At 36.4% G+C, this 24,426-nt stretch overlaps 2 protein-coding genes across 16 annotated transcripts in view; one reads left to right on the forward strand and one right to left on the reverse strand.

The window, feature by feature from the left end:
- Window positions 1-24,426, forward strand: part of CENPU (centromere protein U) — a 77,926-nt gene that overhangs the window by 28,374 nt on the left and 25,126 nt on the right. For 2 of the 7 annotated variants that reach the window (XM_082375321.1, XM_082375326.1), the window contains exons 9-13: window positions 2,000-2,078; window positions 2,304-2,351; window positions 3,461-3,522; window positions 5,589-5,745; window positions 10,261-13,463. In XM_082375321.1, coding sequence (XP_082231447.1) covers window positions 2,000-2,078; window positions 2,304-2,351; window positions 3,461-3,522; window positions 5,589-5,745; window positions 10,261-10,374 — 460 coding nt within the window. In that variant the 3' untranslated portion in view covers window positions 10,375-13,463. The other 5 variants (XM_082375320.1, XM_082375324.1, XM_082375322.1 and 2 more) reach the window with 4 other exon arrangements.
- PRIMPOL (primase and DNA directed polymerase) overlaps window positions 10,858-24,426 on the reverse strand; it is a 40,364-nt gene continuing 26,795 nt past the window's right edge. For 6 of the 9 annotated variants that reach the window (XM_082375278.1, XM_082375277.1, XM_082375276.1 and 3 more), the window contains 7 exons: window positions 22,708-22,870; window positions 20,828-20,916; window positions 18,643-18,732; window positions 18,457-18,565; window positions 13,958-14,040; window positions 13,835-13,881; window positions 10,858-11,255 (listed from right to left, as the gene is read on the reverse strand). In XM_082375278.1, the coding sequence (XP_082231404.1) occupies window positions 11,010-11,255; window positions 13,835-13,881; window positions 13,958-14,040; window positions 18,457-18,565; window positions 18,643-18,732; window positions 20,828-20,916; window positions 22,708-22,870 (827 nt within the window). In that variant the 3' untranslated portion in view covers window positions 10,858-11,009. The remainder of the gene's footprint in view (window positions 11,256-13,834; window positions 13,882-13,957; window positions 14,041-18,456; window positions 18,566-18,642; window positions 18,733-20,827; window positions 20,917-22,707; window positions 22,871-24,426) is intronic. The other 3 variants (XM_082375279.1, XM_082375283.1, XM_082375282.1) reach the window with 3 other exon arrangements.

Below are 24,426 nucleotides of genomic sequence, written 5' to 3' on the forward strand. Positions count from 1 at the left end.
GTGGGAAAGCTCTAATTAGTCGTTCTATGTAGAATCTCTAATTATTGGATCTATGTAGAATCAGTATTACTCAGTTTTTCCTGGTACTTCCATCAATTTATGCTATTTATATAGAGAGATTATTTTATTAAGATATCATGTTTAAAATTGCTCTTTTATTTATTTTATTTTTGGCTGTGTTGGGTCTTCGTTGCTGCGCGCGGGCTTTCTCTGGTTGCGGCGAGCGGGGGCTACTCTTCGTTGCGGTGCATGGGCTCTAGGCACGCGGGCTTCAGTAATTGTGGCTCGCGGGCTCTAGAGCACAGGCTCAGTAGTTGTGGCACACGGGCTTAGTTGCTCCACAGCATGTGGGATCTTCCTGGACCAGGGCTCGAACCTGTGTCCCCTGCATTGGCAGGCGGATTCTTAACCACTGCACCACCAGGGAAGCCCTAAAATTGCTTTTAGATTGAACATTTTATCCTTATGTAGTGACCCCTTCCATTCCTAAAAATGCTTTTTGTCTTAAAATCTATTTTATCTGATACTAATACGTCACTAGATTTCTTTTGCTAGTATTTGCCAGATTTTATATTCTTTTAACTTTTATTTCCAACCTTTGTCTCACCTTAAACTTTATTATTTCTTATAAAATCTTTTTTAAATCCAGTGTCCATCTTTGAATTCCACCTGTTGACTTTAGTCCATTTACATTTATTTTAATTATCCATATATTTAGAAGAATGTACTGATCCACTGTTTTTACTTTAAAAAAAATTTTTTTTTTTTTTTTACTTTTTGATGTTTTTAATCCTATATAACTTTTTTTTAAAAAAAATAGAATTTACAACTCCCCACCAAGAAGGTTAGAATTTTGGCAAGCTCTCATGTCTTAGTCTTCTCACCCTTCCCCCACCCCAAAACCCATCATATTTATAATACCTAGAGACTTTAATTCTGGGAGAAGGGCTATCACAGTTGATGTGAAATGGCTTCTCTTACCTGTTTCAACGTGGGTTCTTGACTTTGAACTTGCCAGGGTACTGCAACTTCTCAACTGGTTTCTGGAGTTCTCATAAAGGCTTTTCGGGCTGTAGGTAGTTGTTAAGTTGGTGTCCCTGTGGGGGGATGAGGTCTGGGGTTTCCTATTCCACCGTCTTCTGATGTCACTAGAAATACTCCATTTTTTTTGATGAAAACTTCTACAAAAATCTGTATTCAAATGTGTAGGCCTTCTCTTATGTTATGCTTAGCTTCTGAAGAATTAGGCCGTGGGCTTAGTCCCCTTATGCTGGGTGACTTTTCCTCATGGACTTGCCCCAAGAAAAAAGTAACTATAAGATAAACTGTCACACAAGAGATTTATTTTCGATTAGAAGCACACTTTATAGTGTCGTACTGCGCCGAGGCAGAGCAAGGCTAGCTGCCACCCTGGCAGTGTGTGCTGCTCCTGCACAGTCGCTGTGGGTCTGTGTCCAGCCAGAGTGAGCCAGACGGGAGACTGGGCTCTTTTGTCCCTGATGACAGGGACCTGAGCCAGTTTTGGGTCAGCTTTATAGTTTTTGCAGAACTGAATGGCTGGCTTCTGGCTACTTACTCATTGGTTAGTCCAGATGTGTTATACAATTATTTCTCCAGTTATAGCAGGGAGGGAGGAAGGAAGGGGCTAAAGTCTGCTGCTCACTGGATCAGGCAGCAGAAAAAGATGGGGATTGGCTGTAAACATTGCTTTCTACATGGCTTAGTGTCACCTGTGGATGTGGCCAGTGTCAGGGAGTGCGGACCACATACATGAGGGTTTGGGTGAAATATTTCCTGTTCTTTTTCTTTTGTTTGTTGAGATGTTTCCACTATTTTTTTAAATCTGAGAAAGGGCTGCAAGCTGACCATGCCATCTTAGATATTCAAAAGGGCACATACCAAACTGTGTGTGTGTCTATGGGTGTGCTAAACAAATGCAACACACCTTTCAAAATCCTTTATGTAACACCTAAGTTTAACTTTCTTTATTCTGCTACAGACAAAAAACAGACTCTAAAATTTGTAAGGAAGCAATCAACAAATTTCATTCTAATTTGAAAGAAGAACTCATCAACATGGTAAGTTCACTGACATAAATTTGTTGGTCTAGATATTTTTTACTAATCCTGAGCAGCATACTGTTATCTTAGAAAAGCTTGCATTTGCTGGCAATGTGGTAAAGAACTCATTAGAACTACACATATTTCACATGTTGTTTTTAAACTAGATGTGGTTATATTGTAAACTGATAAACAGTTAACTGTGGAAAATGCAGGCGAATATTTATTTTTTGTTTTGTGTAGCTGAAAGAAGTCCAGGTGTTGAAAACTCTGAAAAGGAAGAACACTAAGGTAACTCACTTATGTGATTAGAGGCACAGTCCTTTAGAACATGCACATATGTAGAGTTAAGTAAAGACCTGACTCTGGGTTTTATGACCTTGAGAGTTTGTATAAGATCTTTTTATCTTTTTAGTCAGGCTTTTCTTTGGTTGATCTGGTGATTGATCAGATGAGTATCCTGCAAGCTGAGGAACTGGGGATCCTAGTTAGCCTAAAAATGGCTCTCAAGCCCAAAATGACCACTTACATGGATAAGTGTTAAGTAATGTATATTTATCACTGTTGTGTATGTCAGAAACCTTTTAGACTAAAGCACTGTCTTATGTCTCCGGTAAAAAGGCAGCCTGGGAAGAATCCTGGGTTAAGGGTCAGGAGACCTCCTTTCTTGTCCTGGTTCTGTTCCTTCAATGTGCTGTATGCCACTAGTTTGCAAGGAAACATGAGGCCCTCCTTGCCCATGTGTTTATAGTTGGACCACTTGACATCCGATGTTCTAGCTTCAAACTTGCATGAACCTACGTGTGGAAGCACAGCTCCCCCCTGTACATTTATAACAGAAATGGATTTGAAATGAATACATTTTTCCTTCTGGTGATTATAAGCCTTCGTTGTTTTTCAGTTTTAATCTCCCGTTGGTCAATTCTGCATTTCTTATAAGCAAGCAGGAGTAGTCTGAATGTCCAGCAGTGGAATATGAGGTAGTCACTAAAAGTGATAGTTGAGATAATACAGTGTATTATGTTGAAACGTCCTTTTTAAAATACAAATTGTGTCATAACACTCCCCTGCTTCAATATTTTTCTAGTGTACCTAGATAAAATGGAAACTCCTTACTTTATAGCTCACAGGGTAGTAAAGATCTGACCCCACTTCCTCTTTAAAGTTGTCCTCAAGTTGATACCCCTGTTCTTTTTCAGAGTTCCCTGTTCTTTCCCTTCATAGCATGTATCACAAGTTGTAATTACATCCTGTTTGTATGTAATGTCTATCTTCCCTATTAGACCAAAGTTCCATGATGCTAAGAATGGGGTTTGTTTCCCACTATATTTCCAATACAGTGCACAAGGCAGTGCTCAAATATTTACAAAATTAATTTAACTAACTGTTGTATTACCTAGATGATCTCAGATATCGAAAAGAAAAGGCAACGTTTGATTGAAGTCCAGGATGAACTGCTTCGGTAAGATAATATCAAAATCCTCTTTGAGAACTTACGAGAAGGATTTAATCACGATATGCCATGCGAGGCTTTGTTGTAAAACTTGCTGCTGTGCTGCGTTTAAACCCCAGGTTTCTCTGAGCTTGGAAGCTCAGTGAAGGCAGGCTTTGCTGCCAAGTGGAGAAGCTGTGAGCGGAGGGGAATTCAGCAGTGGCCCGTCCCCCCATGAGAGCTCTCAGTTCTGGCCCGAGAGGCAGCCGAATTAGAGACTTAGTGCATGCACAGACTCTTATCTAGAACCAGACTGCCTGGCTTTGAATCTAGGCTCTGCCACTTACTGGCTGTGCTACCTTGGGCAGGTTACTTTTAACCTCTCAATGCCTCAGTTCCCTCATTTGTAGATGAGCACAATGATAGCTATACCTCACAGGGTGTTGTGAGATTTAAATGAATAAATATACAGAAAGTGCCTCACGGAGACTGGGATACAGTAAGTTTTGTATTAAGTGTTAACAGTTCTTGTGAATGTTGTTGACAGGTATAGTTTGGCATGGCACTCGTGTGGGTCCATTCCCAAGTGTCGGGCCAGGACAGTTTCCACCAGGGCTGTCTCCATGCTCTGGTTAGGAAGACTGGAGCACATTCCATCAGCTGGTCAACCAACTAGTATTTTTTGGTGGTCTTCCATTCAGACAGGGCTGCTGTGTGAGCTGGAGGGTTGGTAGTAAAGCAGCAGCAGAATAAGCAGTATCAGATACGCTCTCTGCTCTTAAGGAGTTTAAAATAGCTTGAAAAAGTGGTCTTATCAGAAAAGACAACCTATAATTAAGTACTAAGTTTTAAAGATGAGACGGCCACAGAAGTTTAGAAGCGGGAAGAATGGGTTGTCTAGGACTTCGGTTTCCAAAGCTAGTGTATGGACAGGTGCTGCTGGCCCATGCTAAAGCTTTCACTGGCCCAGGCCAAGATAAGAAGGGTAATGAGAGGAAGCTCTTTAAGGTGTTAGCTGTGTGTGTGCTGGGTACTGTCCTATAAATGCTTTACATACTGACTCGTCGCTGTGACCCTGTGAGGTAGGTTATTTGGCATATAAGACAACTACAGAAGACTCATCTGTCTTTGAGATCTATTGTTCCTTTTCTAGATAGAATTTTAGAAGTTGAGAAGTACAGTATTTTGAAAAGGCACAGAAAGAGAAAAATGTAGTAGGTCATTATTGTAACTTTACATGTGAAAGACCTAAGGCCCAGGGCAGTAACTGACCCTCAGCCACCCGCCTAGGAAGTGAGGGAGCCGTGGTCTGGTGTCTGCCGACTGGCTCCAAATCGAGCACTCCTGCCCACAACCCAGATGGCACAGTGAGTTTTCCAGAATGCAGCACTTGTTCAGTGTACGGAACTGTTACGAGGACTTTTCTTTTGTAAAATGATATTAGAGCATGGTTGTTTTTTTATATCTTTATTTGTGAGAATAAAAGATGGTAGCCTCTCCCCATTCTTTTATAAATTGGTCCACAAAATCCAAGTTATCCCTTTTTATTTTATAGGTTAAGAAACTAACGAGCTACTGAGAGAGAGAAAGCAGGTTGCCCAAGGTCACACATTTCATCCAGGCACTGAGTTTTTCCACTGGTTTTATTAGATCTTGGAAATGGACAAAATTTCAACAAGAGGAAGGGGCAGAGGAAAGGCTTTTTGTCCATACTTTTACTGTTAAACTGCAATACCTGTCTGCTTCCACCTGGGGCGCTAAAATCTTTACCCAAGTATGTTTTAATTCAATAGTTCCCAAGACTTTTAAAATGACTTGATGAATTTTAGGACATGTAAGGCATATTCGTCTCTGGGCTTCATTGCTGAGCACTCGTTGTGCATCATGTCTCAGAGTTTTTTCTGTATGTTAAATTCAGTCCAGAGTCGTTCACGTTTATAATTTCAGAGCTAAAGACACCTCAGACCGTCTAGGCCACCTCCCCTGTTCTTTTAAAACTTCACTCAGTATCCTGACATACTCCATCTCATATACCTTATTAGGCTGTTGTAATACTTTGTCATTTATTTTCGGGAAAAATTTTTTTGTTGTTTTAGGTTAGAACCAGAGCTGAAACAACTACAAATAAAGTATGATGAACTTAAGGAGAGAAAAGCTTCCCTTAGGAATGCAGCATATTTCTTGGCTAATTTAAAACAGCTTCATCAAGATTATTCAGATATTCAAGAGAAAGAACCAAATGTAAAGGAAACGGTAACTTCAGTTTTCACTTTTCACTATGCTTCAGAAGACGCAGGGCATTTGCGTGCTAGAGTACAAGAGCTATGGGGAGGCAGCGTTGGTGTCTACCCAAAAAGCGTCACTATAAATTGGTGAAAATTTGTTATCACCACTTCTTTAGCTAATTAATTAAGGCCAGAGGAGTAAAGAAAAATCCAGAAACACTGATTTTACTAAGGTATTATACTTAAGCTTCAGAGAACTGAATTTCTTTAAGGGAAGTGTATCCTCTGTGTACAAATCTCAAGTGAACAACTATGCTTTATTACTATAATTGTCATCAACGTAAGACCACTCATACATGTTATAAAGACCAACCTCTTGTTCTTTGTTCAGCCCATACTTTTAGTATCTTTTGTATCTGAAAAACTAGCCATTATCCCATATAAATGGTAGGTGTAATTTTAGAAGTTGAGAAATATTAAAAAGGCATGTAGTAGGGAAAAATGTGGTAAATTTTTTTTTAATTCAAGTATAGTTGATTTACAATGATTCAGGTGTACAGCAGAGTGATTCAGTTATACATATATATGTATATAAGAATCTTTTTCAGATTCTTTTCTATTATATATTATTACAAAATATTGAATATAGTTCCCTGTGCTATACAGTAGGTCCTTGTTGTTAGTATGTATATGTTAATCCCAAACTCCTAATTTATCCCTTCCCACTGCATCTTTCCCCTTTGGTAACCGTAAGTTTGTTTTTGAAGTCTGTGAGTCTGTTTTGTTAATTAGTTCATTTGTATAATTTTTCTAGATTCCACATGTAAGTGATATCATACGACATTTGTCTTTCTCTGTCTGACTTACTTCGCTTAGTATGATAATCTCTGGGTCCATCCATGTTGCTGCAAATGGCATTATTTCATTCTTTTTTATGGCTGAGTAATATTCCTTTGTATATATATTACCACATCTTTATCCATTCCTCTGTGGATGGACATTTAGGTTGCTTCCATGTCTTGGCTATTGTAAATAGTGCTGCAGTGAACACTGGAGTATCTTTTCAAATTATGGTGTTTTTTTAAAATTAATTAATTTTAGGCTGCGTTGGGTCTTCATTGCTGCACGCAGGCTTTCTCTAGTTGCGGTGAGCAGGCTTCTCATTTCTATGGCCTCTCATTGCGGAGCACGGGCTCTAGGCATGTGGGCTTCAGTAGTTGTGGCACGCGGGCTCAGTAATTGTGGCTCGCGGGCCCTAGAGCGCAGGCTCAGTAGTTGTGGCGCATGGGCTTAGTTGCTCTGCAGCATGTGGGATCTTCCCAGACCAGGGCTCAAACCCGTGTCCCCTGCATTGGTAGGCGGATTCTTAACCACTGTGCCACCAGGGAAGCCCTATGGTTTTCTTCAGATATATGCCCAGGAGTGAAATTGCTGGATAACTTGGTAGTTCTATTTTTAGTTTTTGAAGGAACCTCCATACTGTTCTCCATAGTGGCTGTACCAATTTACATTCCCACCAACCATGTAGGAAGGTTCCCTTTTCTCCACACCCTCTCCAGCATTTGTTGTTTGTAGACTATTTGATGATGCATTCTGACCAGTGTGAGGGGACACCTCATTGTAGTTTTAATTTGCATTTCTATAGTAATTAGCAATGTTGAGCATCTTTTCATGTGCTTTTTGACCATCTGTATGTCTTCTTTGGAGAAATGTCTATTTAGATCTTCTGCCCATTTTTTGATTGGGTTGTTTTTTTGATATTGAGCTGCATGAGCTGTTTGTATATTTTGGAAATTAATCCCTTGTTGGTCGCTTTGTTTGCAAATATTTTCTCCCATTCTGTGGGTTGTCTTTTCGTTTTGTTCATTATTTCCTTTGTTGTGCACAACCTTTTCCATTTAATTACATCCCATTTGTTTTTTAAATTTTCATTACTCTAGGAGGTGGATTCAAAAAGATGTCACTGCAAATTATGTCAAAGAGTGTTCTGCCTACGTTTTCCTCTATAAATACTATACTACAAAGAGTTTTATAGTATCTGGTATAGAACCAGGTATATCTTTCCATCTGTGTCCTCTTCAGTTTCTTTTATCAGCATATTACAGTTTTCAGAGTACAGGTCTTTTGCCTCCTTAGGTAGGTTTATTCCTAGGTATTTTATTCTTCTTGATGTGATGATAAATGGGATTGTTTCCTTAATTTCTCTTTATATTTCATAGTGTATAGAAATGCAACAGATTTCTGTATATTAATTTTGTATCCTGCAACTTTACCAAATTCATTGATGAGCTCTAGTAGTTTTCTGGTGGCATCTTTAGGATTCTCTATGTATAGTATCATGTCATTTGCAAACAGTGACAGTTTTACTTCTGTTCCAGTTTGGATTCCTTTTCTTTTTTCTTCTCTGATTGCTGTAACTAGGACTTCCAAAACTACATTGAATAAAAGTGGCAAGAGTGGGCATCCTTGTCTTGTTCTTGATCTTAGAGGGAATGCTTTCAGCTTTTGAGTATGGCGTTAGATGTGGGTTTGTCATACATGGCCTCTATTATGTTGAGCCAAGTTCCCTCTATGGAACTTTTTATCGTAAATGGATGTTGAATTTTATCAAAAGCTCTTTTGCATCTACTGAGATGATATTATTTTTATTTTTCAGTTTGTTAGTGAGGTATATCACATTAATTTGTTAGTGAGGTATATCACATTAATTTGTAGATATTGAAAAATCCTTATATCCCTGAAATGAGTCCCACTTGATCATGGTGTGTTATTATCTTTTAATGTATTGTTGGATTTGGTTTGCTAGATTTTATTGAGGATTTTTGCATCTGTGTTCATCAGTGATACTGGCGTGTGCTTTTCTTTTTTTGAGATATCTTTGGTTTTGGTATCAGGGTGATGGTGGCCTCACAGAATGAGTTCGGAAGTATTCCTTCCTCTGCAAATAGTTTCAGAAGGACAGGTATGAACTCATCTCTAAATGTTTGGTAAAATTCACCTGTGAAGCCATCTGGTCCTGGACTTTTGGTTGTTGGGGGATTTTAAATTACTGATTCAATTTCGGTAACTAGTAAATTGGTCTGTTCATATTTCCTGTTTCTTGCTTGGTTCAGTTTTAGTAAACTTTGTAGTTGGTTCTGATTTTTGCTGCAGACTTCGCTACTGTTATGATAACCAACTCAGACTAATAGAAATATTTAAATTATAGGAAAAATCTGTATATTTTATATAAAATTATGATATACAAATATATAATGTATACATACATCTTATTCTTCACTTCCAAATTCAACTTCTCAAAGTGTTGACACTGATCTAAAAGTTAGGCTCAGGAGAATAAAGATTTATTTATATTCAGTATATTAGAGATCTGGAAATAGAATGTTTTTAATTTTTTTTGACAGTAACCCAACTGGTCTAAAGCTTATTTGGAGTTGGGGATTTTGGTTAGTAGGAGAAATTAACAGTAGCACTGGTTGAATTTGAACATTATAACTTTGGTGAGAACTGAGACTTAGTGACTGCCTTGTTTGGAATACATGACTCTTACTAACATCTTGTTCTGTGCAAGCCTTCAGGTGTTCTGGACTTCCGTTGTAGCAGCTGTGCGTTATGCTTTCAGAGTGTAGATACTGGGGTATATGTCTTACCTCTTCTCCTCAACTAAGAATCTAGCACCAAATGTTAGTTCTTCCCCTTGCCCAACCTCCCTGAGAGCAGGTGCCCCATGGTAGCTTGAACACATTAGGCTCTCAAATACTTGTTAAACTGAATTGCCTAGTAATATGGTGATATTCTAGAAAAAAATTCCATTATTATTGGGTGGTAGTCAGTCTGACAGCTTTTCTGCTTAATTTCACTGCCAAGAAAATCACCTTGAAAACATAAGCAACAAACTATCCTAAGTATGATACAGCTGTCAGGCGATTTTAGTCACTCACCCTTAGATACAAATTGCACCGTGATATTTGGCTTTGTTAATTATTTCAAAATCATGAGTTGAGCTTTGTTTTCTATTTTACATTGGGTTTGTATTTAATTTTGTCTTAATCATTAAGGACAGTTTGGATTGGCAACTTTCAAGACACTTTATTGATCTTCCCAGTAATTTTTCCAGATGATGAATTTTAGGGACCTGCTGTTCTCGTTCCATCAGTTCTTACAGTAAAAGTAAATCTTCCATACGGTTTCCTGTGTTTAAAATAGCATGAGATCAAGCCGACCCCACAGAGCTCTAGCTGACTTGCCCAAACCAGGTCTTACCCTGTCTCAGGGATGATTTTGTTTTAAATAATTCAGATGCCACAGTTCTTAGAGCCAACTTATCTCCCGGGATGAATTAGCTCAAGCTTTGCAGAGCAGTTCCCTTGCAACCTTATTTATCAGTTGTCCTAAGGCAATTTATCAAAAAAAAATGAGAGGAAGAGTGATCCAGGGAAACCTCTATTAATATTGGCATTTGGTCATAACATTGAGCTACGTAAAATGGATAGGGTTCTAGAAGTTTTTGATATTTGTTATTCTAAATATTTTCCCTCAACAGTATGATTCATCCAGCCTTCCAGCTCTGCTATTCAAAGCAAGACCCCTTTTGGGAGCTGAAAACCATCTTCAAAATATCAACTATCAATTAGAGAAGCTCCTTGACCAGAAATGAGACCAGTCTACTAAAGTGTGCACATATAAAGATTAGTCTCATGCTACTGCCTGTTGCCTTCTGAAACTGTATGTATTTTTCCACAAAGGAGATGGGGGGAAAAAACCCCAAACTTTATTACTCTTAATTTGAATTGATTATTTCTTTTAATTGTTATAGCAACATTCTCAGGTACATTTAAAAAAGTAAACTTGTCTAATTGTTCAGGCTGGTTGTATGGTCTTGTCACCAGAATTTAATCTTACTTTGTCATTAAAATTAAATGGCTAGGTATAGTAGTTTTAGAGGCCATAGTTAATTTTTCTGCTTAATGTCAAGTAATGAGTTTCAGAATGTTTTAAAATGTTGACACCTAATCAGCCCTAGACATACAAAAGTTTTACCGTAAAAATAAACATGCAAAATTAAGCCGATATGAACAAAGACTAATAACTTTGGTTAATCAAATAAGGAGACTTACACTGAATTTAAGCACACTGGAGCTAATTTTCAATAAAAGTGGTTTACTTCAATAAGATTTGGAAGCAAAGTAATAAAACTTAGCTGATACAACAGGCTTTATAAGTTACTACAGTTTGTTATTAAATCTGTTTTCAAGCAAATTACAGCCTACTTATGTAAGTGTCCATAATTAGCTACTCTTGTAATACTTCTATAATTAGTTCATCAGGAATTTCATCAATTCCATTATAACCCAGAAGACTGTTCTCTGCAGCTTCTGCCAATTCAGCGTCTTCTGTAGCCTCCAAAATATACGCATCATCAATGCCATTATCCCAGTCAGCATCAGAAAATGTACCTTTTGACGATGCACTAGATGATGGTTCACGAGGATTCTTGGTTTCACTGTTCCTTGTTTTATCTGCTGTAAACTCCTCTTCCTTTAGTTCCAAAGGGGAGGGAGAGTAGAGTAGGAAGAAAATACTGCTTATTCAGACAGAATGTATGATAATTTCACCATATAGTCGATCTCTACTGAATTAAAGTATTCAGTTCAACAGATATTAAAATGAAAACACTGGATGATATTCTCTCCAATACAGTCACCATGGGAATGGGCTCACTGCTGCTGCCTTTGTGGCACACTCTTGAAACTCCAAATTTAGAAATGCCTGCAGTTCCTGTGGTACATTCTTTTCAATGTACACACATGGGGCTACAGCAAAGGTAAGACTGATTTTTTTTACAAGTGGATAGTCTAGCTGAAGGCAAACTGGTTTTTAAAATGTATCTGCTATCTTAACATATTTCTCTATCTTTAAAGTATTTTAAAAATTAACATGGATTGAAAAAAGTTATGAAGAACAGTTTTGAGACATCTGTCAAAGTATGAGCGTGGATTTGTATATTAAATAATATTGTATCAACATGAAATTTCCTGAATTTAATAATTTCACTATAGGTAAGAATGTTCTTCATCTCTTAAGTATGTAGCTGGAGAATAAGAAGGATTTTGATGTCTGCAACTTATTCTGAAGAGATTTGTTATGAACTGAATGTTTATGTACCCCCATCCCCAAATTCATTAGGATGAAATCCTAACCCTCAATGTGATGGTATTAGGAGGGTGAGGTCTTTGGCAGGTGATTAGATCATGAGGGCAGAACCCTCATGCATGGGATTAGTGCCCCCTTATAAAAGACCACAGAGTGCTCTGTGATCCCTTCTACCAGGGAAGGACACAGTGAGAAGACAGCTCTCAATGACCCAGGAAGCTGACTTGAGTCGGCCAGCACCTTGATCTTGGACTGTCCAGCCTCCAGAACTGAGAAATTTGTTGTTTTTAAGTCACTCAGTCTAAGTAAGGTATTCTGTTATAGCAGCCTGAAATGCCTAGACAAGATTCATCAAAAACGATGATGTGTAATGTGTACAGTAGAGGGAGAAAACAAGTGTGGCCAAATGTTTAACAAATCTAGAGGAAGGGCGTACAGGAGGGTTCCTTGTTCTGCTGCAACATTTTTGTAGGTTGAAACTTCTTTTAAAACCAGATGAAGTAGAAATGACAAAATATTAACTGTTAAAACTAAGTGATAGGTTTATTATACTGTTCTTATTTTAAATAAAAAGACAAATCCAAGCAGTGGTAATACTGTACACCAAAAGTACTTTCAACTTGGCATTTCTGAGGTATCACTGGATAGGCAGGAAAAAAAAATCAGTTTTAGAAACCCACTGAAACCATAAACATGCATCAGAATAACACTCCAAATGAACAAGGATAAAATATTATTCTTAGAGGCACAATTTAAAAAATCTCTTTTCTTGGTTATCTCTTAACCTAGCAGTTCACCAGAGAATCTGGCTATCAGCTATTTTATATCCAGCTCCTACAGATCAAGAATGAGATTTCTACCATTTCACATTTCAGTATGAATTTTTTCAGGAGACTTTTTAAAATCAAATTTAATAGGTACCAGTCAATTATCTAGATTGTAAACTCAAGCACTAATTCAGCTTGTAGCAGGTAATTTCTTTCTAACCGTAACACTATAAACAAAAAGGCTGACAGATGTGGGGGAAAAAAAATTAAAAAGTCTAGAAAATAACATGACAAAAGAGTACTTAATGAAAAGTTCTTGTAAGATATTAATAAGACCCCATATAGCAGAGGGCAGTTACAGGCAATCCATAATAGAAACACATAGTAAATCTGATGAAAGTTAAACTGCATTAATAGGTGTAAATTAAAACACCTGAAATACCACTTTATGCCTACCAGGTTGGTAGAGATTAAAAGGCAAAAACAAGCAATGTTGGCAAGTGCAGGGTAATAGGTACTCCCATAAACTGAAATCTAATTTCCTATCATTTTTTGGAGAGCAATTGGTAATATGTATGGAAAATATCTGTGATAGTTTAAGTAGGAAAAAAAGCCTACAATACAGTACGTATACTATGACTAAAAAAACATGAGGGTACACAGATACAAATTCTGGAAGATATAGACCACAACATTTACATCGGTTATCTGTATGGTCAAATTATAAGTGACGATGCTTTTTTCCTTTTGTGCTTTATGTATTTTCTAATGTTTGTCTACAATGAATGTGAATTACTTGGGTAAATAAAATTGGTTTGGCAATCTAGTAATATCTACCAAAATTTTAAATGCACATACCCTTTGACACAATTCTACTTCTAGAAATTCTTCTTATAGTTTAAAAAATATATATTTTGGTATACTTTGTAAAGCAAAAAATGAGAAACTTATTAAATGTCTGAAACTGGTTAAATAGCTAGCTACATTAATTTCTTATGCAGCAGTGGGAAACAATGAGGTTCATATTATCAGATTTGTGCTGAGATGAGACAATCACTACAACATATTCCTAAGTGAAAACAAGGTACAGAACAGGGTATTTAAACAATATCTGGAAACACCTGGACACCATTAGCTCATTTACCATTGTACCAAGAACTAGTTAGTAATGAGAAGGAAACTAAAAACTGCACTTACCTCTTTGAGAAGAAATAGGAGACGCACTTCAGCAGGTAATGGGAAACCTGAATCAGAAAAACAGAACTATTATATAAATATCTAATTTTTACTTTGTGTTAAATGTAAAAATTAGTAACTCACAGTCAGATTTGAAGTTTTCTGCTTTACATATAGGGTCATGACATTTTTGATACCAAACTTCATTTTTCAGGTCAACCAAAATCCTTTACATTAAAAAAAGAAGAGAAGAAAATATTATTTACTATCTAGACTTGATAGAAAACAAAATTCAGCTACATGCCATTTACAAGAGATATGCCTAAGACTTAGAGATGGAGAAAAGTAAAAGGATGAAAATAGACACTTGGCAAACCACGGTTGCCAAAAGTATCACACAAAATGAACTTCAGGGCAAAAATTACATACTGACAAAAGTTCCTCCCAGGAATATACAATTCCCAACTTCTATCCACCAAATAAGAAAGCCTCGAAATATGTGAGCAAAACTGACAACTTCAAGGGTAAACAAATCTTCAACCATAAATCAAGATTTTAAAAAAACCATTCTTTTGATAATTGATACCAAACAACTCCCCAAAACTCAGGATATCAAAAATTTGAGAATTTAAAACAATTATAAAAATTGACTATGCTAGGTACAACATGAATCATCAAATTTAAAAGTATTCATTCACACAACACATTCTCTGACCACAAAGCAAATTTAGAAATAAGCAACAAAAAGATAGCTAACTAAAACTCATAACTTAGAAATTTAAAACATTTTTCTTAATAACCAAATGACTCGAGGAAAAACCATGATGGAAATTAGAATATGCTTAGAACTGAATGGAACTGAAATTACATATTAAAATATGTGAGGGGAATTCCCCGGCAGTCCAGTGGTTAGGATTCCACACCATCACTGCCGAGGGCCCAGGTTCAATCCCTGGTCAGGGAACTACCATCCCACAAGCCGCATGGTGGGCACCCCCCCCAAAATAAATAAAAAATAAAATATGTGAAACAGAGCCAAAGTGATCTTTAGAAAGAAATTTAGAATCCTAAAAGCTTATTTACAAAAAAAATGGCTAAACCCAACTTACTTAGAGAATTAACAGAATAAACCTTAATAAATTAAAAGGCAGTAAGTAATAAAGCAAAAATTTAGAAAAATCATCAAGGACAAAATGTGAAGACTAATAAAATTCAAGATTAAACAAAAAAAGGTAAAGACATAAATGTTATTAGAAATTGAGATATAACTACAAATGCAAAATATACTAAAAATATACTATTATCAACTTTTTCCAGTAATGTTGAAAATTTTGGTAGAAGAGACAAAGTACTAGATAAGAATATACCAAACTAAGCAAACTTAAAGTTACAGAAAACCCAAACAATCCTATAACCACTAAAAAAATTTTTTTAATTTGATTAAGTAGTTTAAAATCGTCCCACATTTCACAGAAAAGGAAACATAAAATGGTTAACAGTCTATGTGGTATTGGGACATTTACCAAGGAGAGAAAAATGCTGGAAACCCAGTCTAATGGCCCCATAAACATTCCAATAATAGACTTCCTAATAAACAGACTAATGCTACAGTTCCCAAACTGTACACCAAAGTGCCCCAGAGTGACGTAGGATATTTATATCTTTCTGGGGAAACGGTGATAACACATCTGTCAAGCACCCCGCAAACTACTTGCTTGTAATTCATGGCTTCAATTTATCACCTTTCTTCATTCCTTTCAGTGATGTCCTATCTTTGTAGAGCTGGGTTTTTTGGTGGTGGCTGTGATGAAAAGTACCATAAATGTGGAATGAGACGTGACGGTGAGGGTGGCAGTGTCCAGCCTAATTCCAAGGTTTAAGAGTTTATGTATGCAATGTTCAAAAGGACACACATCCCATTAATAATTATATTTAAGAAGGTTCAAAAGGTCCAAACTTCCAGGTATAAGTCAGTCAGTCATTGGGATATAATGCACACATGGTGACTATAGTTAATACTAGTGTATTACATATTTGGAAATTGGTAAGAGTAAATCTTAAAAGTTCTCATCACAGAAAAACAAAATTGTAACTGCATCTATGCATGGCGATGGATGTTAACTAGACTTATTGTGGAGATCATTTTGCAATCATGTTGTACACCTGAAGCTAATGTAATGTTATGTCACTTATACCTCAATTTAAAAAAATGAAATACAAATATTTTCTTTCAATTGATGAACATTTTTTTTCAAAGAGCTACTAAATTATTAGGACAAATATTAAGTTGCTTGAAACTGATTAATAAACAAACTGTTAGGTATTTCTTTTGTCCTTGGAGCAATGTGAAAAAATTATTACGATACTAAGGGCAACATAACAGAGTCTGGGACCAATGGCAATTTGCTAAGTTGAGAGTCCTTATCTACGTAGAATGTTCTTCACAGGATGTTTCTGCATATGGTAAACAAACCTAGAGTCTATGGATTTATGAGGCATGGTTCCCTGGACATGTCACACATGCTATGTAACTATGAATATAAAAGATGTTTCATAACCTCAATGCTCCCTGCTGTGTACAGTGACTGCTCACTTCTGCCTCAGCTTTCAGCCTGAGTTAGAGAAAGCATCCAGTGCAGGAAGGACCCGGGTCGCCGTGCCAGACGTCCCAGGCCCCACTCTTGCTTCACCTGTGCCTTTGGTTCCTTATGTCTTTAAAGCTACTAGTAAAGCTTATCATTGGGTAAGATCTCTGATTCGTATGAGTGAGGTTTGACAATCCAATCCTCAAATTTGTTAGTAATCAGGGAAATTCAGATGAAAACCATAATACCATTTTAAACTCACCAGATTAGCAAAACAAATTTTTAAAATCTAACAATAATAAAATTTTGGTAAGAATATGGAGCAGTACAAAATCTGAAAACACTGCTGGTGGGAGTGTAAAGTAGCGTGACCATTTGGAAAAATAATTTATTATCTAATAAAATTAAATATGTGCATATTCTATGACACAGTTCTAGTTTTAGAAATATTTTGAAAAACTTGCATATGTGCACTAAGTGATATATACAAGACTATTTGTAGCTTCACTGTTTATAGCAGCAAGCCAAATGTCCATAGTAGGACAATAGATGAACTGGTATATTTATATTTGTATAATGACATCTCATATACAATGATGAAAACAAGAATAAGCAACAGCTACATGCTGCAGTATAGTATGGATGAACCTCACAAATACAATGCTGACAAAAAAAGCAAGTCAAAGGATGCAATTTACCTAAGATTCAAAAAAATGTAAAATGAAATACATTGTTTGGAGATAACAAATATATATGGAAAAACCATAAAGAGAAGCAAGGGAAAGATTAACACAAAATCCAGGATAATAGCTATAATCTCTAAAGAAACAGGGGCTGGGCCCACAAGGTACTTCTGAGGTTTGGATAAATTTTGTTTCTTATGGTGAGTGGCAGATATGGCAAGTTATCGTTTTAGTATTAGTTCTTAAAATGTGCATATATCAATATATTATATACACACTTTTATATATATGATGTATCTCACAGTTAAGAGAAAGAATACATTGTGGATACATAATACAACCTGGTAATTCTTCAGAAGGAAATATATAGCAACCTGAGTATCTCAAGAAGTTAAAAGATGATCATTGTATGATAATGATTTTCTGGCAAACTTTTCATGCATAGAAAAGACTAGAAAGATACACCAAAATCTTAACCATAGTTATTACTGGTTCTGGGACTATGGGTGGTCTTTTCTTTTGTGTTTTTCTGTTATAGCTTTGTGCATTGAGCATATAGTTTTTAAAGTTTTTTTCCTTTACTGAATTAATCTACATATATAGTATAGCACTGAATAATAATATCTAAGATGTTTTCCAGCTTTCTAACAAAAGCTTCATGATCATTTTCTCACATCTGCCCCATGTGCTATAAAAGCTTGATATATCGAAGTCTGAGCTTTGACATTATGTATTAAAACATAGCAAAATTTCTCACATCATAAATGATAACTACTGGGTTTCTATTTTATCCCTATTCTAAATATTTCCTTATATGATTTAAAATTCTTCTGATTTTACTTCTTCCTTTACTTCCTCTCCTTTTGCCAGGGGCATTTAAAAGAAAACTCTAAAAACAGGGCCTGGCATATACAGCAAGCACCCAATAAATACTGGTTCCCTTCTATACCATTCTTTGTCTTGAACATGTTAACATAACCTTAACTCCAATTCTTAAACACTGACAGAGTAGTTTCCTTCTTGTCCAAATTTGCTCACTTTTGATCTAGACTCCATAGGTGTCAAGGGCCAATGGCTACTACCTCTCATTTCTTTCTAGCCCCACTTAATTCTACTTTAGTTTCCTCAAGATTTTACTATTTATTTAAGGGATTATTTTACCAAATAAAGTACAGATAAAGATATGTGCTAGAGGCAAGGTAATAAGATACTCAAATTAAATATTAAAAAACACAAACCAAATAAAATATAAATTGAATTACAACTAAATCTGTTATAACAAAATCATTTTTATATTCTCATCTTTAAAAATTATAAACATTTAAAATATAATACTGGTTAAACACAGAACTCATTAACAAACAATATTACTTACATGATATTATTACTCTTGTGGGCTCTTCCAATGTTTTCACACCAGCGGTATTTACAAATATCATAAACCAATAATTCTTCCAGGAAAAAGTAGTTCCAACGCCGAATTCCTGAACCACAAATAATGTTTCTAAAGATACTATTATTGTATCATATAACAGTTAATTAAGAATAAGATTATGTTTACCTCCTTTAATGCCATTTTTATTCACCAACAAGAGAACAAATTGATCAATTTCGGGGTAAGGTGAACACTGAAAACCTTCAATGGTTTCTACTGCAACAAAAAGAAAAATTAATTATAAATCATAACGGCTAAAAGATGAGGAGTTAAATTTTAAGTTGTTTAGTACAACTATGGGTTTTGCAACCCGCCCCTGCCAGTTTGTTCTGGGTTTTTTTGGCCTTCTCTGCAATTTGTCTTTTAGTCAGTCATGGATTCTTACAAGGAAGCAGGTAAAATTCAGAGCTCTCAATTAAATCAAATTTTAGCTAATTTGCATAAAAAGCATTTAGTATCACTTCAGTTGCTTGCTTCATTCTGATAAAGAGAAAAGCAGCCCCTTGCACCCAGGAGCTGTCCTAGTATTATCACTGAGGCCTTGGTGTTGCTACAAGCTGGCTGGGGACTCACAGCTCAGCCCTGGTGTTCTCCTATTAATCATAAACTATTTCATAGAACTTCATCAGATAAGGTCACTCTGTGGCCATGATGATTCAAGACAAAAATGAACACCACTCTGTAATCATGTGTAAACACAGACAAAACATGAACATTTTCCAAACCACAAAAATGACCAAACGCCCACCTATCTTGTCTAATGTTAAGTAGCTGCTCCTTCTTTACCAATTGTAGCTTTAGTCTCCCTGTAGTCGGCCTTCCTTCTAGATAAGATTTATCAAGATATCTAATCATAAAATTGTCACTGACAGCACCCAATTCAAAACAAACACACTTCCTTGGAGACTTCAAAAGCATCTAACTGAGGCCTGAATCCTGTAAGTCCTTTCTAACACCCTTTCACTGAGATGCCCCCAGTTTCCTATGGTGTGCAGGATTCTCCACCGTGGTGACCAGTAATAAACTCAGCTTACCACAGGTGTGTTCTCCAGTGCTCTTTAGCTGTAGAGCACTGACATTCATTATATTTTCTATCTAAGACTCTAATGGAATAATTAAAAATAATTTAAAATCTTACTTAAATTTAAAGACAGAATACACTTCTTAAAATAAAGCCTGATTTCACTTACAAAAATAGTACACAGGGGCTTCCCTGGTGGCGCAGTGGTTGAGAGTCTGCCTGCCAATGCAGGGGACAAGGGTTCAAGCCCTGGTCTGGGACGATCCCACATGCCGCAGAGCAACTAGGCTCGTGAGCCACAATTACTGAGCCTGCGCGTCTGGAGCCTGTGCTCCACAACAAGAGAGGCCGTGATAATGAGAAGCCCGCGCACCGCGATGAAGAGTGGCCCCCACTTGCCGCAACTAGAGAAAGCCCTCGCACAGAAACAAAGACCCAACACAGCCATAAAATAAATAAATAAATAAAAATTAAAAAAAAATAATAGTACACATAATTTAAGAAATTTTGGGAAATATATTACAGCAGAAATGAGAGGAATAAACTCTAAATCAATGTCTAGAAATAACTGTTAAACAACCAGAGGAAAATAAACATAAAATGTTATCCATATTTTTAAAATAAACCTGTGATCATACCTCACATATAATTTTGAGTCTTAACGTCATAAATGGGCATTTTTCATATTATATAGGCTTTATAAATTTAAATCAAATGGCTACAGAGTATTTTACAGTATGTAACCAATCCCATTTTGTTATACATTTAAATTTTCAGTTTCACTATTATAAATAATGATAGCCCAAGATATGTGTATAAAAATATTTACTGGAGAGTTTATATATATCTTAGGAAAAGATCTATATTTTCTTCAGCATAGGAATGAAGAACACATAGATTTTGTGAAAAATTATATGGCCATTAAAAGAATGCAGAAGCTCTCCATATACTGGAAATATAGGAAGAGTTCTGCTGGGTTAAATAGGCAGTTATTAACAGTGGTTACCCATCTTTGATTGTGGACAGAGGGGTGAAGAGAACTTTTTTCATTTTAATATGTGTTTATTTTATATAAACAATCTACATTTTCATATTTTTCCCCAAAACACCATAAAATGAAAATTAGTAAAGAAGCTTTAAAATACATCAATATTTACACTTTTCCATTTTGGATAGAAACCCAGTTGTTCTGAAGGATCAGTACATATGAATACTTAAGATTTAAGATTTATAAGCAAAATAAATTTTGCATCCTTAAATTTCCATAAGAAATTGTTTTCTTAAAATTACCTGAAGTACTGGTATGGTTAAAATACTCAACTCGTTTTTGTTTATTTTGAGATATGTCACATGTCAGAATTCGTAAAGTATCTGAGAATCTGAAGAAGAAAATATGTACAACAAAAAGTAACATATTAGAATTAAAGAGACGTGACTACAGAAAGGACACAATTTCAAATAGTTTCATAATAAAATCCTTTGTTCAACAGATAACTCTTCTAGGATATTTATGCCACATTTGCCTATAAAAGCACCAATCCAACCCGTACAAAAAAAGAGTAGTTTGGTGATCATTTGAAACTGATGCTTTCCTGTACTACAGAATGAATCAGAAGACTCTAGGACTGCTGAAGCTGCAGAATGAACTATTCCCCAAATATACAGAGCCTTTGAAATTTATGTTAACAATAATTTTAAAAGTCTGGATAATAAGAAGAAAAAATGAGGGATGAAAGCAAAGGGAAAATAGATTAAAATTAACTGAAAGCAAAAATACATTCATAACCATAAAGAATTTAGCCTTTATGTCAGAAAGAAAAATACCTGATATTTAGTTGGATACACAAATGATAATTAAGATAACTCTACTCAGTAGAAGAACTCTCCACTTCTGTAAAATTAATATTGAAACTACAAAAGAAATGAGATTTGGTAATCAAGAGATTACCTGTACTTCAGGCTGTCATTAGAGACCAACTGTGTTACTTTTCCCGTACCTGACAGAATGTGACCTTATTCTGGTGCCAACAACAGTGGGGAGCAAGAATCATGTAATTTTTAGGACCATACTACCTCTAGAATCTCAGATATGATGAATAATTAACATTTATTGAGCAGAGACCATGTGTCAGGCGCTGTTGTAAGCACACACATACAGCTCTTATTTAATCCTTACAACTCCATGAAATAAATGTTAATATTATTTCCATTTTAAAGGTAAGGAAACTGAGACTTTGATGTTACTTCTAAGATTTGTTATGAAAACTCAAATAGTCCATAAATGTATAGAGAAAAACAACACATCTTCCCACCCTCCTGAGTAACCGCTATCAAGTCGACATTTGGACACAACTTTCCCTATGGCAGTGTATTTTAAGTATTTTTATTAAGATTTATCTCTATGGAATTTCTCTTTAAAATTATATGTAGGAAAGGCAAAAAGGAGAAGAATCAGAACAAGTTAATTCAGCAAGGCAATTTAGTCTAATCTTTAACCACATGTCCTACACTAACAAAAATTGCCAGCCCAGAGTGAAGGGGAATAAAGGCATATATTTCTGTTGAAAGATGTCTTTCACACTTTTTAAAAATGACCGAAACATGGGAATTTAAATGTTCATTAACAGAACTGACAATAGAGTATATCAGTATAATGGAAAATTATATAGACATCAACAATTTTATTTACAATTTACTGTTAGTAATTAACTTGACAAATATTCATGACATAATGCTGAGTGGATAAAACAGGTGACATAACCATATAAATAATGATCTCAAGAGATATGTTTTAAATGAAGGAGCTATGTAAATTATATTTCTGTATGTGCATATATAAAAAAATTAAATGTTAACAGTAATTATATTTCCAAATGCAATACAAGTCATTTTTCATTCTTATAGAATAATCATTTTAGAAAAACTGGAAAATATATCAAATATAATCATAAAAGGATATAAAGAGAAAAATAAGTGGTTAAAAAATAACTTTTAATATATTATTTAGTTAGTGGACAAAAAAGAAGTTAACCTAGAATTTTTAAGAAATGACTCTCTTTTACTCAAGATATAAAAAATTTATACAATTCACATTTTAGTAACATACAGTGCCATTCACTGCTTAATAAATATTCATGAACACACAATGATTTAATTCTGGTCCTGTATACCTGACATTGCTGACCAAAGCAGAGAGGAAATATTGATTTTCTATGGAAATATTCTTCGATTGTATAGGATAAAATCTGTTATCTTCAGCAACCTCCAAAGGCACATACTTTCCTATTTTTGATGATTTATACAGTCGAAAGTTTCTATTTCTTGTATAAACTCCTGTATAAAAAATTAATAAAACAATATGAATGCATGTTTTCAGTGATTTGTTTTTATAGTCAGCAAATATTAATTCTGTATAGTATTTCTGTATAGAAAAAACACCTGGTTGTGGTTCAAGATGGTGACATAGGAAGATCCTGAACACTCACCTTCTCCCAGGGACACACTGAATCTACAGCTGTACATGAACAATTTCCTGTGGAAAAAAATCTGAAAACCAGAGGAACGGCCCCTTCACATCAGGCAAACGAGAGGGAAGTCACACAGAAGCAGATAGGAAAGGCTGAGAGGTACTCTCACCATAAACCCCACCCCAGGCACGGCAGCACGCAGTCAGAAGGGAACGCAAACCCGGAACTTCTCCCCAAGGCGTACAGGGTTCATACCCCACATCAGGCACCCCAACTTTTAAGACCAGCACCTGACAGATGAGCCCTCCAAACACCTGGATTTTAAGACCAACTGGGCTCACACCCACGAGACCCACAGGGCCATGAAAACTGAAAACAGCTCTTAAAGGGCTCACATGCAGACTCACCTGCCCCAGGGTCAAGTGCGGAAGCAGCCCGTTGAAAAGCGCCCACTCGTTATGTGAAAGAGACTCATTTACTAATTTTAAAGCACTGGTCTGAGGGGCAAGGTCCTGTTGGGATATTCTTTAAGGATGGAGGCTGGTGGGCACCACCTTCCTTGATAAGGATGGAGCCTGGTGGGCTCTCCTCCTGCCTTGCTAAAGCTGGAGGGAGCCATCTCTCTTTCATCTTTCTTTTTTATCAGCAGGTACCATCTTCATACCACCCCTCAGCCTTGCCCCAGCAGTGGGTGCCATCTTTGTGCTCTCCCTCTGCCATGATCCAGAGTGCCAGTAGCTCCCAGAGGGGAGCTTCTACACACATCTGCTGCCCTGGTTTTCACATCTGGTGACACGGTTTCTGTGGCTACCATCCAGATACCCCTTGATCTCCTGGCTCTAGAGGTTAGGGAAGCTTGTGATCCTGGGTCCCACAGAGCTATAACAATCAGAGAGACAGCTCTTGGTAGACTACCACTCCCAGAGTACTGCACAGACAGCAGACTTAAACACACCCCCCCAGTCTTTCTAACAAAGAGGCCTATTTGCTTGTCCTGGAGCTTAGGGGCTCTTAGGGAATGGAGACCAGTGGACACCATCTTTGCACTCTCCCTCCACCTCACTACAGCTCACCAGTATCTCTCAGAAGGGAGCTTATACACTCATCTGGAGCCCCAATTTTTGTGACTCCTGCCCAGCCAGACGGCCTGGCTCTGGTGACTAGCAGGGCTTAAGCTTGTGGTCCCACAGGAGTGTATATATTTGCATTCTTTAAAAGCTGCTGCCTGAAGGTCTGGCTTCCAATCAGCTTGAATCTAGGTGCTGACTGAGATCCTCCCCTTTGGGGCACTGACTGGTCTTGGCACACACTCAGTTACTAGGAGCTATTAAAAATATAACAGGCTGCTTGGACAAGCACAGAGATTTGTGACAACATGAGCTAGGACAGGACTGAAAAAGTTCATCTTCTACACAAGGCCAA

The sequence above is a fragment of the Balaenoptera borealis genome, assembly GCF_965194805.1.
Source record: "Balaenoptera borealis genome assembly, chromosome: 21".
Classification (NCBI taxonomy): Eukaryota; Metazoa; Chordata; class Mammalia; order Artiodactyla; family Balaenopteridae; genus Balaenoptera; species Balaenoptera borealis.